We start from the raw sequence: 14,650 nt of genomic DNA, 5'->3' as shown, positions 1-14,650 counted from the left end.
CCTGCTCCCCATCCCTGTCAAATACTGACTCCTTCATTAGGCTTCCCTAAAGCTGCTTCAGCACATTGCAGTAGTCTCTCCCTGCTCCCAGTGGAGGTAGGTGCTCCAGCTGGGGCATATGTCTTCAGCCAGGACCCTTACATCCTCCTTGGTGATGCAGAACCCTGAGCCTTCCCCTCTCTGATGATAACCCCAAGCGTCCCCTCATATCTGGTATCCAGCAAGACAGTCTGGTCAGAGCAGAATCTAATTTCCGCCTTCCTGCAATGCTCACCCCTCCCTACCTGCTCACAGGGTGATAGAGGAGGAGCAGAAGCACAGAAAGAGGTTGAGCAGAAGGGCCTCGCCAGTTCTTAGGACTTTTGCTTCCCTAATAAGGCAAGAGCATTGCCCATCCTGATATCTGAAAGAGCTATATCTTTATTTCTTTGTGTTTGGATGACTAAACCAAACAGTATCATAAACTGAGGGGTTCTTTTTGTAGAAATTCGGTTCCTGAAACACTTTTCTGAATCTTAAATCTTGGGAGTAAAGCAGTTTACGTAATGACACCTATTCACACTGCCCTAACTAACCATAACTAACCATTCCAGTATAATGAGTCCATTATCCCCTGCTTTATTGTATTTTCTCTTAAAACAGAGATCAAAGATTTGGATCTAGTGGCATCATGCCGATTTCATTTTTATTACTGGCTCCCTAGGTCTATCATAAATATTCATTGGCCATCCTTAATACAATGCATTGAATTCTGCTCACTGCTATCTCTGGTGCGACTGCAAAGTACAAACAGGGTTGTTGCTCAAACATATTAAATAAAGCAACAGCAAATTTGTGACAGTCAACAACAACAACAAAAAAACAACCCAGAAAACAAAAGAACCCTTTTCCCCTTCCAAGGAAATTCAAAACCAAAGGAGACATTTTCTCTCGCCCCCTCCACAACTGCAGACATTTGACTGCTGTGGGAATTCAGCTGTACAGAAGCAGCAGCAGCAGCTGACCTGCTCCCACAGACAGGAGACATTTTTGAAAAGTCCACAGTTGCCACACAGTGGTCTCTGCGATACTGCAGCACTCCTCTGCGCCCACCAGTAAAAATTAGAAACGTTACTCGGCAGTGATGCAGAAACTGCTCAGAAATGTGGACTTTTTGTATAGCAACTAATACTTAAAAGGAAGCGGGAGGTGTGCAGGGAGAAGCATCCTCCAGGCTCCGTCAGGAAAAAGGTTTATGTGGTTTTATTCTCCTAACTCCCAAGAAAAACTGCAACTATGCAAACTTTAGGATGCCTACCATTTGTTTCTCTCCCCATACTCATCACTCACATGTTTGTTTGAACTTCCCGTCTCACCTCAGTGTAGCTCCTCCCAGCATCAGACAGGCAGGGTATGAAAACCACTATTGCACCTATGTGAATTGCTCCTGCTCTGCGAATAAGCTCAGACACAGGCCTCTTGGGATGTCAACTAGATACTTTAGACAATCACCAACCACTAAAATTACGGTGGCCATGGGAATTAGGTTTTTCCTCACGTTAAGTAACTCTGAGAGCATTACTGCATATCAGACACTTTATATTCTAAGCAAGAATATCTGCTCTGTTAAAAACAAGACAATATGGTAGGACACAGAATTGCACATTCAAATATTTATCTTCTAATATGACTCCACCATGGAGGTAATATGCTACTCATTAAAAAAAGAGATGGAATAGAAATAAATCATCTAAAATAAATATTTGTATTTATGCATATGAACACATCCTCATGCAAAACTCCACACACCTAGAGACGTGAACCATATCATAAAACTGCTGACTCATTTTACACATTAACCTACAACATACCTTGGTCATTTACCTAACCCCTTGCCAATCTAGTATCTGCTAGAACCTCTTACTAAATTCCAAAAAATCTTTGCTGCTTTATTCATCATGTAAAATACATAAATAAAACCAGACAGAAAGAAAACCTTGATCTTGATGCCTTCATGATGTTGAGTTTGATTCAAATAGCTATAAGTGAGCATGGAATTTAACTTCTAGGTGAATCGAAGTCTTTAATGAAATCCATCCTACCTGTATTCAAAACAACAATAAAAATAAAATCCAATTGGTGGTGTTCACATAAAGGATCCTGATCATTTCCACGAATTTTGTACCTGGGTGAGGTGAATCATATTCAGAGCTCTAAAGGTTTTGTTTGTTAAACAGCTCTCTTCTCTTGTATTCTTTTCCATTTGGTTTTAACTAAAAGTATTATTAATAGAGAAGGATGCCAAACAGTTTGCAGGCACTTCAGATCTTCTTGCTGTTTTGCCATTCTTAAGATCAGATCCATAGAAAGGAACTGATACAAAAAACGATGGGGAAAACAAAAGAGCATCCTTATGTCACATACACTGTGTAAAGGGGAAATTCCAGAGCAGAAGTTTGTCTTTTGAAGTTCAGCACAAGGAACAAGCTACTTCAGTTTATTATTGTTTTGTCTGATGCTGTCTAAATCAGTATCTACAGAAAAAATACAGTATCAGATGCTCGTTTAGAGGAAAGATGATCCAAGTTCCAAAACAATTTATCAGTCAGGATTTGGGGCTTAATATTTCTGAAGCAAAATTGGATAACAACATACTGTATTCTTAAAATTTGATAAATATGAGCTGCTGAGAGGCTACAGTCTTTCAGAAGAAATGTGTTTACAACCACATGTTTTTCCAGTCTTGGCATCCTGCCATTAGATTTGTTTGTGACTTGGAGAACAAACAAACAAAAAATAACCAAGGTTTTGAAACAAAGAAGAATAAGTACCAGTGAGTAGTGAACAGCATTGCTCACTCAACTATCACCTAAGCTAAAAGTACCTTTAAGTCTCTGGAGATAATATATTTGGATCAGAGTGACAGTTAACAATTATACATATAAAAGAGAGGGCAAAATCATGAATGCGCCTGCTCCTGCAAAGTAGTTAGGCACGTGCTTCACTTCCACCACAGCAGATTAAAGTGCTTTTGCCTTCCACTAGATCAGGACGTTACACTTCATAAGAAGTCAGAAGTGCTGTCTCCTGCCTGTCCTTGGTATATGACTTTGAGTGTAAAGTTCTTGTCCAGGCCAACAAGAGCAATGCCCAAAACTATCCTTGACACAGACCACATAAGCATCTCGCCACCGGCTTTGAATAGGCGTCTGAACACAAGCAGATGACAGTCCAAAGCTGTATCAAATCTCTGGAGCCTGTTATTTACAGAAAAAAATATCCCCTTAAAAAGGAGTCATGCTTTTTAGATACCAAGTACTTACGGGTTTTTGCACTAGCAACAAAATAAATCTCTCTATAAATGCGCATGATTGGAAACCCAACAGAATATCTGGGGGATGGCCCCCACAGCGTACAGCAGTATTCTGCTTTAGTCCAGAGCAATGCGTATTACATGAGAGAGAAGGGATACAGCAAAGACGAGGGATGCTACTTCTGAATAGTCATAGAATCATAGAATCATAGGGTTGGAAGGGACCTCTGGAGATCATCTAGTCCAACCCCCCTGCCAGAGCAGGGTCACCTAGAGCAGGTTACACAGGAACATGTCCAGGTGGGTTTTGAATGTCTCCAGAGTTGGAGACTCCACCACCTCTCTGGGCAGCCTGTTCCAGTGCTCTGCCACCCTCAAAGGAAACAAGTTCCTCCTCATGTTTAGGTGGAACTTCCTATGTTCAAGTTTGTGCCCATTGCCTCTTGTCCTGTCCCCGGGCACCACTGAAAAGAGCCTGGCCCCATCCTCCTGACACCCACCCTGTAAGTATTTATAAGTGTTGATAAGGTCACCCCTCAGACGTCTTTTTTCCAGACTGAAGAGACCCAAATCCCTCAGCCTTTCCTCATAAGAGAGGTGTTCCAGTCCCCTAATCATCTTTGTAGCCCTCTGCTGCACCCTTTCCAGCAGTTCCCTGTCCCTCTTGAACTGGGGAGCCCAGAACTGGACACAGTACTCCAGGTGCGGCCTCACCAAGGCAGAGTAGAGGGGGAGGATGACCTCCCTTGACCTGCTGGCCACACTCCTCTTGATGCACCCCAGGATGCCATTGGCCTTCTTGGCCACAAGGGCACATTGCTGACTCATGGTCATCCTGTTGTCCACCAGGAGTCCCAGGTCTCTTTCCAATAGTCTGGTTGATACTGCATGTCAACGCACCAGAAACGTGCCTCCGTAACAATATGTCAACGTTGCTGATGGCCTGAGGCACTAAGCACTATGGCTATCAACACCTAGCGAGTACAAACAACAGCATCACATGCCTTGTGGTACCTTTTTGCTTAATTATTCCAGCTTGAAGCCTAGAGGGGGTAAAAGTGAAACTGCGTTGCTTTGTTTCTCTGCAGGTTTTATTTCTTTGGCTTGTAAAATGTCAGCGTATGGGTATAATGGGAAATTACCACACTCGAAGGCTCTGACCACATTTATAGTGTTTAGTCTTGCGTATCTGAAAGCTCTGGTGCTCCTGCCACTGCAATTAGTGGCTCAGAGGATTCACAGCAATAGCAAAGCTTGAATCTTCCACTGCAATGAATCAGCGCAGGCTTCAGTTCTGCAACAGACCACCACCTTCACAGAAACTATCACACAGATGGAGGGGTTTGTCCCAGCAGCGTGTGAACTTTCTGCCATATTTCATCACTTAACTGTCATGACAAAGCCACAACAGTGTCTTCCTGACCATACCAGATGTATGTGTTGATCACAGAAACCAGGCTGGCACTGCTAGAGGTAATCAAACATTCTTCCTCCCTGCACCTCCAGTGCCCCTCTGACTGTGGCTGTTTTCCTAAGGAGAGAGTTTTTAATGCAAAAATGTCCTTTACCAGCTGAAATGTTCAAGTGATTTTTTAAAAAAAATTCAATATAAACAGCATTGAGCTTAAACGTTCTCCTATAGTATTTCTAACCCCCTATTACCTTACAGCTACACTGAGCTTAGTGAGGAGAACAGCCTATTGACAACGGGGAAAAAACAAGCTAGTGCTTAGGCATTTTTATAAATTAGCACAAATAAAACAGACATCAGAATGGTGAAAAAACTGAATGTAATTCTTCAGAATACCTGCAGTGCCACTAATCCAAAATGTGAGTAGTAACACAAATAAAGGGATTTTAGATTCTGTTCTTCCTCCCATTTAAAATAAGCATTGTTTTAAGGTTTAATACATTCAGCAAGTCCCACATATACAGAATTATTCTCTTTTTTCCCCCTTTTATTTTTACTTACATGTGCTATTTATCTGAGTACAGATGCAAATAAGTAAAATCATCTTGAAAAGTTGAGGCTATAAAATACAATGCAGTTTAAATTGAGAACGTCTTTGATTCAAAAAGCTGCAATGCTGGGACACTGCAGTGGCTCCCAGCAACATCTCCTGGCTTCTAAGACACATTGAGACCATTCTTCCCACCAGAAAAAGATCTGCAGCTCCCAGTGTTTTCAGCTTGACTGGTAGATCAATACATTCATGAACTTGGACTATTGCTCTTGACAAACTCATTGGAGTTTTGTCAACAGCTCCACATGAAAAGACTTAGGTCTTCTGGCACAAAATGACCAAGAGCCAATAGTGGCCATATCAGGGACTACATCTTCCAAGAATAAAATACATTTGTATTTAAACCGAAACCGTACTATTTTTTCACGTGTATATTTGGTGCTGTTGCTGAAAAGAGAGGAGAGGATAGCTTACATTTCATATCTAAAGTGGATGCAGAAACGTTAACACTGCAAAACGAAAGGCTACAAAGCCCCTTCTGTGATTTTTAAATCATGAAGCTAGTGCAATGTATAAGACCAAGACAACATTCTTCATGAGTTTTTCCAAAAAATGCAAAAAGCACAACTACTTATTTCTGACAATTAAGCAGCTTACACAGTCTTTGTTCTACTGACACTTAAAAATGCAGTTTTCAATTATTTATACTGTAGTTCAACACCTAAAGCAGGAAGAAAGTATAAAGTCTGTGTTCTGAAGCACAAGTAACCCATACTGAAGGGTTCAATCTCTTTATAATAGTGTTTCCTTTAGGAACTACCGGTTGGCAGGGTATACTGGCTTGAATTCTGCCATATTCTGTAACGCGCTATCATCCATTAACACTCTGATCAGCCAATAACGTTACACTAAACTTGTCATATACACACGTTATCAGAGATAGTATTTTTCCCCCCCGAGATGCTAAACTCATTTAAGAACAGTTGAGAAATCACAAGGTTGTCCATGCCCAAGGCACTGACATGCCAGCAGCTGGAGTGGGTTAAGAAGTTGCCATATGAGCACACATCAGTCAGAGTTCAGTAACTTCATCCAATTCACCGGGTGGGTTTAATTTAAGCTTCTGAACCCTCTTTGAAGCATGTGGGAGGACTCACTCCTCCTGGCCCACCATCTCTGTTGTGGGGACAGTCACTTTCAGCAGGGCAGCAAGATAACGCTAAGATTTTAAATTCCTCCAGTCATTTGCAAAGTGAACATGCATCAGTGGTCTATGTGTTCAAGTGCATTTGGAAATGTTACCCAGATTCAAACTGTGATATGGAAGTGGGTCTAGAGTCATCATTCACACAGAAATTAAACTGAAATCAGGCACTATGGTGAAGGACAAAAAAAAAAGATTTGCATAAAAAATCAAAAATTCTAGACCAAGATCCTTCTGGATTTAAAAACGGCCAGCAACAAAACAACCAGATGGGGCAGATCTAGTCCAAACACAGTCCTTTCTGTCTCTCCTGTTTCTCTTCTTAAACAGTCAGTCTAAAGTAGGCTTTTATCTATACCACAGCAACTGTCTGAACAGAGGCGATGTTGACTTCCTCCACACACTGCTTTATCCAAGTGTTTTAACACTGTTCTGGAAGAGCTTTCTGTAAGAGAGGGACTGTAGATCAAGTTTCATTCCAGTTAGTTACCTAATCAATATAAATAGGACTAGGACTTAACGTAGAACTCCTGGGAGATCGTAATAATCACCCACAATTAATTATGAAAGCCAATCAATGAGCAAGAGGTTTTACTTGTCGTTTGTATACCTTAAATCAAACTTCTGAAATTAAACTTTGATTCCTAACATGATTAGATGTTGCAGTACTAAGCAAAACAATGCACCAGCAAGCACTGCCCCAAAGGCTGACTGCAAAGGCAACCGAGGATGGAGACAGGAGGGCATGAGCCATGAAACACGCCAGTAAGGGGAGGTACAACAATAGAGTTGAGACAGTGGATACAGGAACAGGCATAAAAACAGTGAAATAAGCACCTACAGCTATCTTTTTCTCCTGTTCCTTCAATCAAACAGGCTCCCTTCCAGTGGTCAAATGAAAGAGAAAGACAGTAGAAGGCAAGGTTCCCAGACCTGGATCTCAACTGTGGGAGGTAGAGGGAAGAGAAAGAGAGAGGAAGAAAGTTTATTTCATGATTTCTTCCTTTTTTTCTCACTGTGGGAAAGTCTGCAGAAAGGTTTACCATCTCTGTCAAATTTATGACCCAAAATACATTATGATGGGTGATTAACAAACTCAAGCTTTCTGTCAAAACGTCATGTGTCCCTCTGTGGCTTTGTTCTGGTATTACCATTATGTATTTACTACTATAATTTTTTTTAGTATCTACATAACATAGATGAATAGCTTTGCAGGCAGTGAGATCACAGTTCAAAAAAAGCTGGAAACACGCAGAAGAGGCTATTCATTGTGCTATTTTTACTATTCTGAAGTCCATACCATGAACAATGACTCATAAGAGTAGCAAGCTGGAGAAGCACTTGCAAACCATACAAGCTTGCTTACTCATTTATTCGTTTGCACTGATTCATTACGTGCCTCAGTGTAAAATCTATGGGACTCGAGAGAAAGCACTAGGAAGAAATCCTGTGTCCAGAAGAGCTCTTCCACCCGTCATGCCCTACCAAGGTGGTGGAGGTCACGCAAGGGGTCTGAGCATACATCTCCTATGTCCACTCCTGAGAACTAGAGGCTGTCCTGGCTGGGTGAAGGGCCCCCACATACCAATGGAGCACACTCCCTCTGGTGGCTTCACTCAGTCTCGCCTTACCAACATCCACAACAGGGTACGAAGAGCAATTAAAACAGGCATATTTTTTGTTCGCTTCTTTTAAGTCATACATTAAAGTGCTGATTTTTTTGCCCCCATGGTCCTGAGATGACGTTAACTTTTCGTGGGTCTATGTGGTTATTTTGGCGAGGTTTGGCAAAGTTCATCATAGCATGCAGTTACAAAAGCAAGTCAGTTTTTCCACGTGATGCAGTGGTGTTATGGACCCAAGAAGCTATTAGAGTAAGTATGAATAATAACTAAGAAGAATAATATCTGCTTCACCTGTGAATCTCTTGTTATGACATTAAAAAAAAAAAAGCGTCTGCCCAGGCCTATCCACATTTTATTTTGAGCAGAAGGTAAAGAGGAGGTTAGTTTTCTCTGCATGCACTGGTTGTTTTTGCATAGAGCAAGGCTGATGTTTTGCTATTGCTGCCTTTGTCTTCATTTCACTGTTCTGCCTTGAGATTATTTTTTTTTATCCTATCTAGCAGGTTGCTTAGAAGCCTGGGCAATAAGTTCCCATGTCCATATGTTGAAATCAAAACAATATACGTCAAAACAAAGACACTGTGAATATTTCCCATTTCTAATACGCGGCTCATCTATCATAAAGGAGAAAAGAGTGTGTTGGTACTTTATCACTTTAGCATGTTTAACTTTAAAAGTAAAATCTCAAACACCCAGAAAAAGGCATGGGCACCTTAACGACCACAGACTTTATTTTTCTTAACGTTAGATAGGGGTTAAGATTGAATCTCATAGCTAGTATATCTGAATGGTGGATAACTGTGCCAGGTACAATAACATGAACGAGCACTGTTACTTAAACATCTGAAAATATTTGGGTGTAAAAGCCTAAGACAGTGAAACAGTGCGACACTGGGTTGTAATCAATATTTTTTCTCAAGGTAAAGTGAAATCCATGAGTATACTTGACTAAACATGTCAGCTGTGAACAAATGAAAATGACAGCACTGAAAGATTAGATAATAGCTCTATGATTCATATTTAAGAGTGAATAATACCGAAAGAATTTGGGGAATACTCAGAAATAGGGATCAGAGGAAACCACACAAAAGGCACAGATATCGGGCTCAAAAAGAAGGGACAGCTGACATGTAAATCTGAATTTAGCTACTGATACCCACAGGCACAAGCAAGATGAAAGAGGTATTTGAAAAACTTGGGTTTGCAGGAGGAAACTGGGCAATGAGGGGAGAGAGAGAAATGCAAGAAATAATTAGACACTTGCAGAGTACAGACTATGTCACTTCTCCCCAAAACTGGCAGCTCTGCTTAAACATTACGTATTCCCGTCACACATTTATGAGCATTAAAAAAATGTATGGCATAAAATGCTCTGGCACCACAGGTAGCAATTAAAAATCCCTATATTTCCAATTGATCTTATGATAGATAAAGTCAGATGTGACATAAGACAACTAACCTCCAGAAGTACAATAATCATATATAGTAATACTTGCTACTGCTAATTTATTTCCTCTTCCTTGCCTTGACTCTTGTCAAGTCCCTGATACAAAACTCTGTTAGGCAGATAGTTTCTTTTGTTCGTCTTACTTTCTGCTGTACCACATTGTTCCTAAGACATCACGTTATCTTTAAAACATGTACAAAATCAAAATCATGTCAGATTCTGTTACTGTCCTAGAGCCAACATTTTAATACCTTGCTATTAGTTCTATATTTAATACTAAAATGGTAGCAGTACCTCTTCCGCAAAGTTAGTTTTCTTGTCAAGCATTTCTCGTAATGTCTGAAGAATTTTAATGCAGAGTTTTTCTTCTTTCTCCATTAGCTTCTTTGTGTGATTAATCAACCTTAAAGTAAAATATTAAACCTTAAAGAGCATTGCACATTGTTGTTAAGCCATATTACAATTTCTTTATGCAAAAATTGCCTGTCACTGTATTTTTCCTCAAGGAAAGGAAAGAAGAGTAGACAAGAGAAATCATAATTAAAAAGGAAATGGGACTTTCAAGGTGTTGTGAGTTTTTTGTGTCAATTTGCATATCGTACTGCCCATACAGAAGGCAGAATTCTACATCCACTTTTTACAAGATTTACAAGATCCAGATTAAGATCCAAACTTGCTATTTCCTTCTTTCTTTATTTAAAGCTAACCATGTCTTTATTTTAACCTTTATTTTGAGGTAACCAATGTTCCCCATGCATCTTGCAAACTTTAGAAGCTACAACCTTTACATCTTCCAACCTTGATGATGGGTATACTTATATAATTAGCAAATGGCACCCAGCCAAAAGGATCCCCAAAAGCCTTACATGGAAGCACTCAGAAATGTAGATATTTGGATGAAACACACCATTGTTTACATTCACACAACAACTTTACAAGACTGTTTCAAGTCAGAAAAGAAGGTACATTTCTGACTCCAACTGAGACTGTGATAGGAGTTTGGGTTTCAGTCAGCTTAAGCCAATACCAGAAGCATCCTTTCTATCTCTGTGTGGAGCAAGTCCTTGTACTGTTTTATCTCATTGCTGGAGAAATGTTTGTGAAAACAGAAGGGAGAAGGAAATCTGAAGGCCTTGGACAGTCCAAAACAATACGTCTCTCAGGCCTAACAACACAACTAACAATATTTTTAAAGAGTTACACCTCTATCTCGGGATTCCTGCATGGCTCTGCAAAACATTCCTTTGCCATGGAAGTTAATTAAATAAAACAGAAAACTGTTTATTGCATTACACGGGCCACGTCCAGCAGCCCTTGACTTGATTTGATGCTGACTTTGAAAGGAGTTTAGACAGAGGGGATGGGATGGGACAAGCTCAAAATTTAACTTAATTTTTCCAAACATATAAAGTATATTGTTATAATACTACCTCTGCAGAATATGCAAAAAGCCAAGGAATCAGGAGAGATGCCAAATGGGCTCATTCCCCCCAGGTTACCTCTGTTTAAATTATAGTTTCTCAAGGGCAGCAAGGGCATCTCACTTGAGGACTAATAAAAAAATTGCAAGACTCTATTCCAATGCACAGACTGCAGATAAAACATCTGATAATTCAATACCAGGTAGGGGTGCCTGTGAAATATATTTTTAAAAGAGCTGCTGGCAATTTAAAATAAAAATCAAAAGATTTATTTGCTTTACCAAAAAAAATAATGATCTAACCCTGAGCACCCCACCCTGTCTCACTATGAATTTTTGAAAATTCTACCATGGAGAGTCTAAGTTTCTGATGTAGATTTGGAGAAACTTAATAGCAAAAGTAGCCCATTAAGAAAACAGAAGTAGGTTGAGCCTGTCACAGTTTTAACAAGCTACTAACATTCAATTTCTAGGCAGGCAAGGCAAGCAACCTCTTTCTCTTCTCATCTACAGGCTCCTAAAGTGCTGAGAAACATAAAACATGCAGCAAAAGACCTCAGTTTAAGCTTTCAATATGAACTCAGACACCTACATGCTTAAGTCACTACTGAAAATCAAAGGTAAATGCTGTTGAAAATTTTAACTCCCTGCCACCTTTTCCAAAGAAGCAAACGGGCCTCTCTCCTTACACCACTTACTTGGACATGAAAGCACCACATCTTATTCTGGCATCGCTCCCCTCAGGAAAAAGAAGTTCTGGACTGTGCAGCACATCAACCAGCACCGAGAATTCAGCTTGCATCATGGGAGTGAACTGATGCTCCAAGGAGGACACTACATCCTAGGGGAAAAGAAGAATGTAATCCATAACTCTGTCTGGCCAAGAAAACTAGAAGAACATCGCTGTGAAGTTGAACAATACTGTGCAATGGGCTATCTGATCCACTTCAGCCACAATAGCCCATGTTAAACCAGGCGACAGTAAAGCAGTCTCATGCCTTTCTTCATGCCACTCCTCAAGGAGGGGGAAGAAGCCCATTACTATCTACCTTGCTGTTCTCTCTCAAATTTCTCCTCTTCTCCTCTGCAGTAACGCCCACAAACCACTTGGCAACAGACAACATGATGGTGTGCTGGAAAAACACTGGTTGTCATACGTGGTTGTGAGCGTATCACCTGAGGTGTTGCTTCCTCGGTATTTACGGCTCCTCCATTTGTCTGGGTCCTGCTATTTTCTTAGTTCATCAACTCCTGATGTAATTTAACCACTACACACACAAGGTGATCTCCACCTTGTAGGTATTCTCCAGTACACAAATCGGACATAATGGCTCCTAAAACCCCCAGTATGTCCTCTGCAGTCAAAACAGGACACGCGACCATGAAAAGGCTGAAAGGAGATCGTCTCTGCGAGCCACTTTGGGGAAAACTACATACGTCCTAGGCCTCACTCTTGACTTCTGTAGGAGCTGAATTCAGATCATGGATCAAAAGGCCCTGCATGATGGCTTCACTTTGAAGAAACACCAGAGAAGAGCTGAGCCCTCTGTTCCCCCCATCCAGAAGTGCAAAGGTTGCTGTAATCCAGCACTAAAAATGCAATGAATCTCCCTCTGGTGTTTTCCCACACTTGGCACATACTAGATAAATGCACTACCACAACTACTGCCCGAGCCATTTGCTATTTTTTGTACCTGTAGTTTTTCTATTATATTCCTGTAATCCCAGGCAGGCCCACCAAGAGCTTCTTTAAAACGAGGTCCACTGCGGGCTGACATTCTCCACCCCATGGCTGCCCTCTGCACCATGTTAGAGTGACTCTTCATGAACAAGGTGTTGACCTGGCTGTCCAAATCCACTGGAATTGCAATCCCACGGTTCTTTGCTTTAGTAGGAAGAAAAAAAGAAGAAATTTTCCATGGCAAAAACATGAAAATCTTATGAAGATCATGATATGCAAAATCCTGATATTCTTGAATTTAAGGGGCAGGGGGATCTCACTCCAACAGGCTTTAAATATAAGGATCGAAAACCTAAGCTGATAAAAAGCAGCCGTTATCTAGTTAAAGCAAGCAAGCTGTACCACTTTAAATGAGATGAGGATTATTTCCAGTATATATTTTCATAGGTACAAACGTTTATTTCTTAAAACCGAACAATTTTTTTACTAACTTAAAAAAAAAAAATTCAGATCCAGAGATATTAAGAGCAAAAAAAAAAGAGCATGCATTATTATTTCAACAGCTAGTTTTACTCTGTTCAGAAGTAAATTCAAAAATTCTTCTTTCTAGTGGATATATGCACATTTAGCCAATTTATCCCAAGTGCAATTTGTTGCTTTTCTGTGTGTTTCTCTTGCAAAGACCTTGAGAAACCAAGTGCATACAAATTAAATTTGAAAAAGACTGTCTCCTTTTCTCTCTCCCTTCAGTTTTCTATACAGCCAGGGTTGTTAAACCATGAGATTCCTGGATGCCACTGCAATATAACCGATAGTTAATAAACATGTGATAGTTTAAGTGATAGTTAAACAAATTTAACCAATAGTTTAAAAAATGCAATTTTTAAATTTATTTTTTTTTTAGACTTGAGGGGCAGGAAGTAACAAAATAGAGAATATCAAAGAAAAAAAAACTGAGGGGAGACTTGCAGGAATTCTTATAGGGCATCCACTATTAAACTACTATTGCATCCTCAACTGTTGTTTGAAACACAATGTCCTCACAAAAATCTTTGTGTTAGCTGCATCTCTCCATTCCACTGGAGATCAGAGTGACATTCTTCGACGGCTCAGCATGAGTCATCTGAAATTCAACAAATAAACAAGAGATCGATGCGGCCATAGATCTGTTTGAAAGATTAGGTCATGTTCCAGTGATTAGGCTTTGTATTCTACGTCACTTCACTTAATTTCCATGGCACATTTTATGTTTAATAAAAACTTAAAAGTAAAATGGAGAAGCAGCTCTCGTTCATTGGTAATAATGAATAATAATAACTGATTTTTCAGTTTCCCTTATTGAAACAAGATGATTTTTTTCCAAAGTGTTAGCCCATACTACAGGACTGCACGACGTTTCTTTGAGGCATTTCCCCACCGTTCTGCAGTAACACGCACACTTTCCACAACTGTGGAAGGCAGCAAAAATATTCCACCCTTCCCTTCCAGTTCTTAAAACACATACAACTTTAAGTCCTGAACTTGTGAAGTCAACAGATGCCCCTCTTTGCTGAACAGCCTATGCATCAAAGCCCACAGGAGTCCGCGCAAGCAGAGAGGCAGGCATACAGCTCTGATGAATGAAGGCTCGTGTGCTGCCAAACAGTGAGTCACGGATCCCAGGCAGAAAGTTTCTCTCCCCTCGAATACTATATTGTAACGGCAGCATTTATTATAAACCTAAATTTGGCTGTGACACCTCAACCCCCAATCTCACAGACTACAGCGAGAACGCTCTGTCACACATGTTCTCATCCTTTTAATAGCTCCCGTGGGTGCAGGGCACCCTCCTCTCTTCCCACTGCAAGGGTGTATCCTGATGCAGGACCAGGGCCTCCACCTGCGGATTAGGGTGTTTAACTGGGATGGAAGAGAGATCTCGTATTCTATTTCTGGTAGGCACTTTTAAACAGTTTACCACTGGGAATTAAAAAAAAATAAGAAATCTTAGGTCAAGACGGGAAGACACATTTTCCCA

At 40.5% G+C, this 14,650-nt stretch overlaps 1 protein-coding gene across 1 annotated transcript in view; it reads right to left on the bottom strand.

Moving 5' to 3' along the window:
* ITPR2 (inositol 1,4,5-trisphosphate receptor type 2) overlaps positions 1–14,650 on the bottom strand; it is a 261,876-nt gene that overhangs the window by 106,546 nt on the left and 140,680 nt on the right. The window contains exons 35-37 of the mRNA XM_063357290.1: positions 12,647–12,837; positions 11,651–11,793; positions 9,827–9,935 (exon numbers count right to left, since the gene is read on the bottom strand). Coding sequence (XP_063213360.1) covers positions 9,827–9,935; positions 11,651–11,793; positions 12,647–12,837 — 443 coding nt within the window. The remainder of the gene's footprint in view (positions 1–9,826; positions 9,936–11,650; positions 11,794–12,646; positions 12,838–14,650) is intronic.

Source organism: Chroicocephalus ridibundus, chromosome 1, assembly GCF_963924245.1.
Source record: "Chroicocephalus ridibundus chromosome 1, bChrRid1.1, whole genome shotgun sequence".
In the NCBI taxonomy this organism is placed as follows: domain Eukaryota; kingdom Metazoa; phylum Chordata; class Aves; order Charadriiformes; family Laridae; genus Chroicocephalus; species Chroicocephalus ridibundus.
Note: the sequence above shows the minus strand (reverse complement) of the source record. Positions and strands in the feature narration are given on the sequence as shown.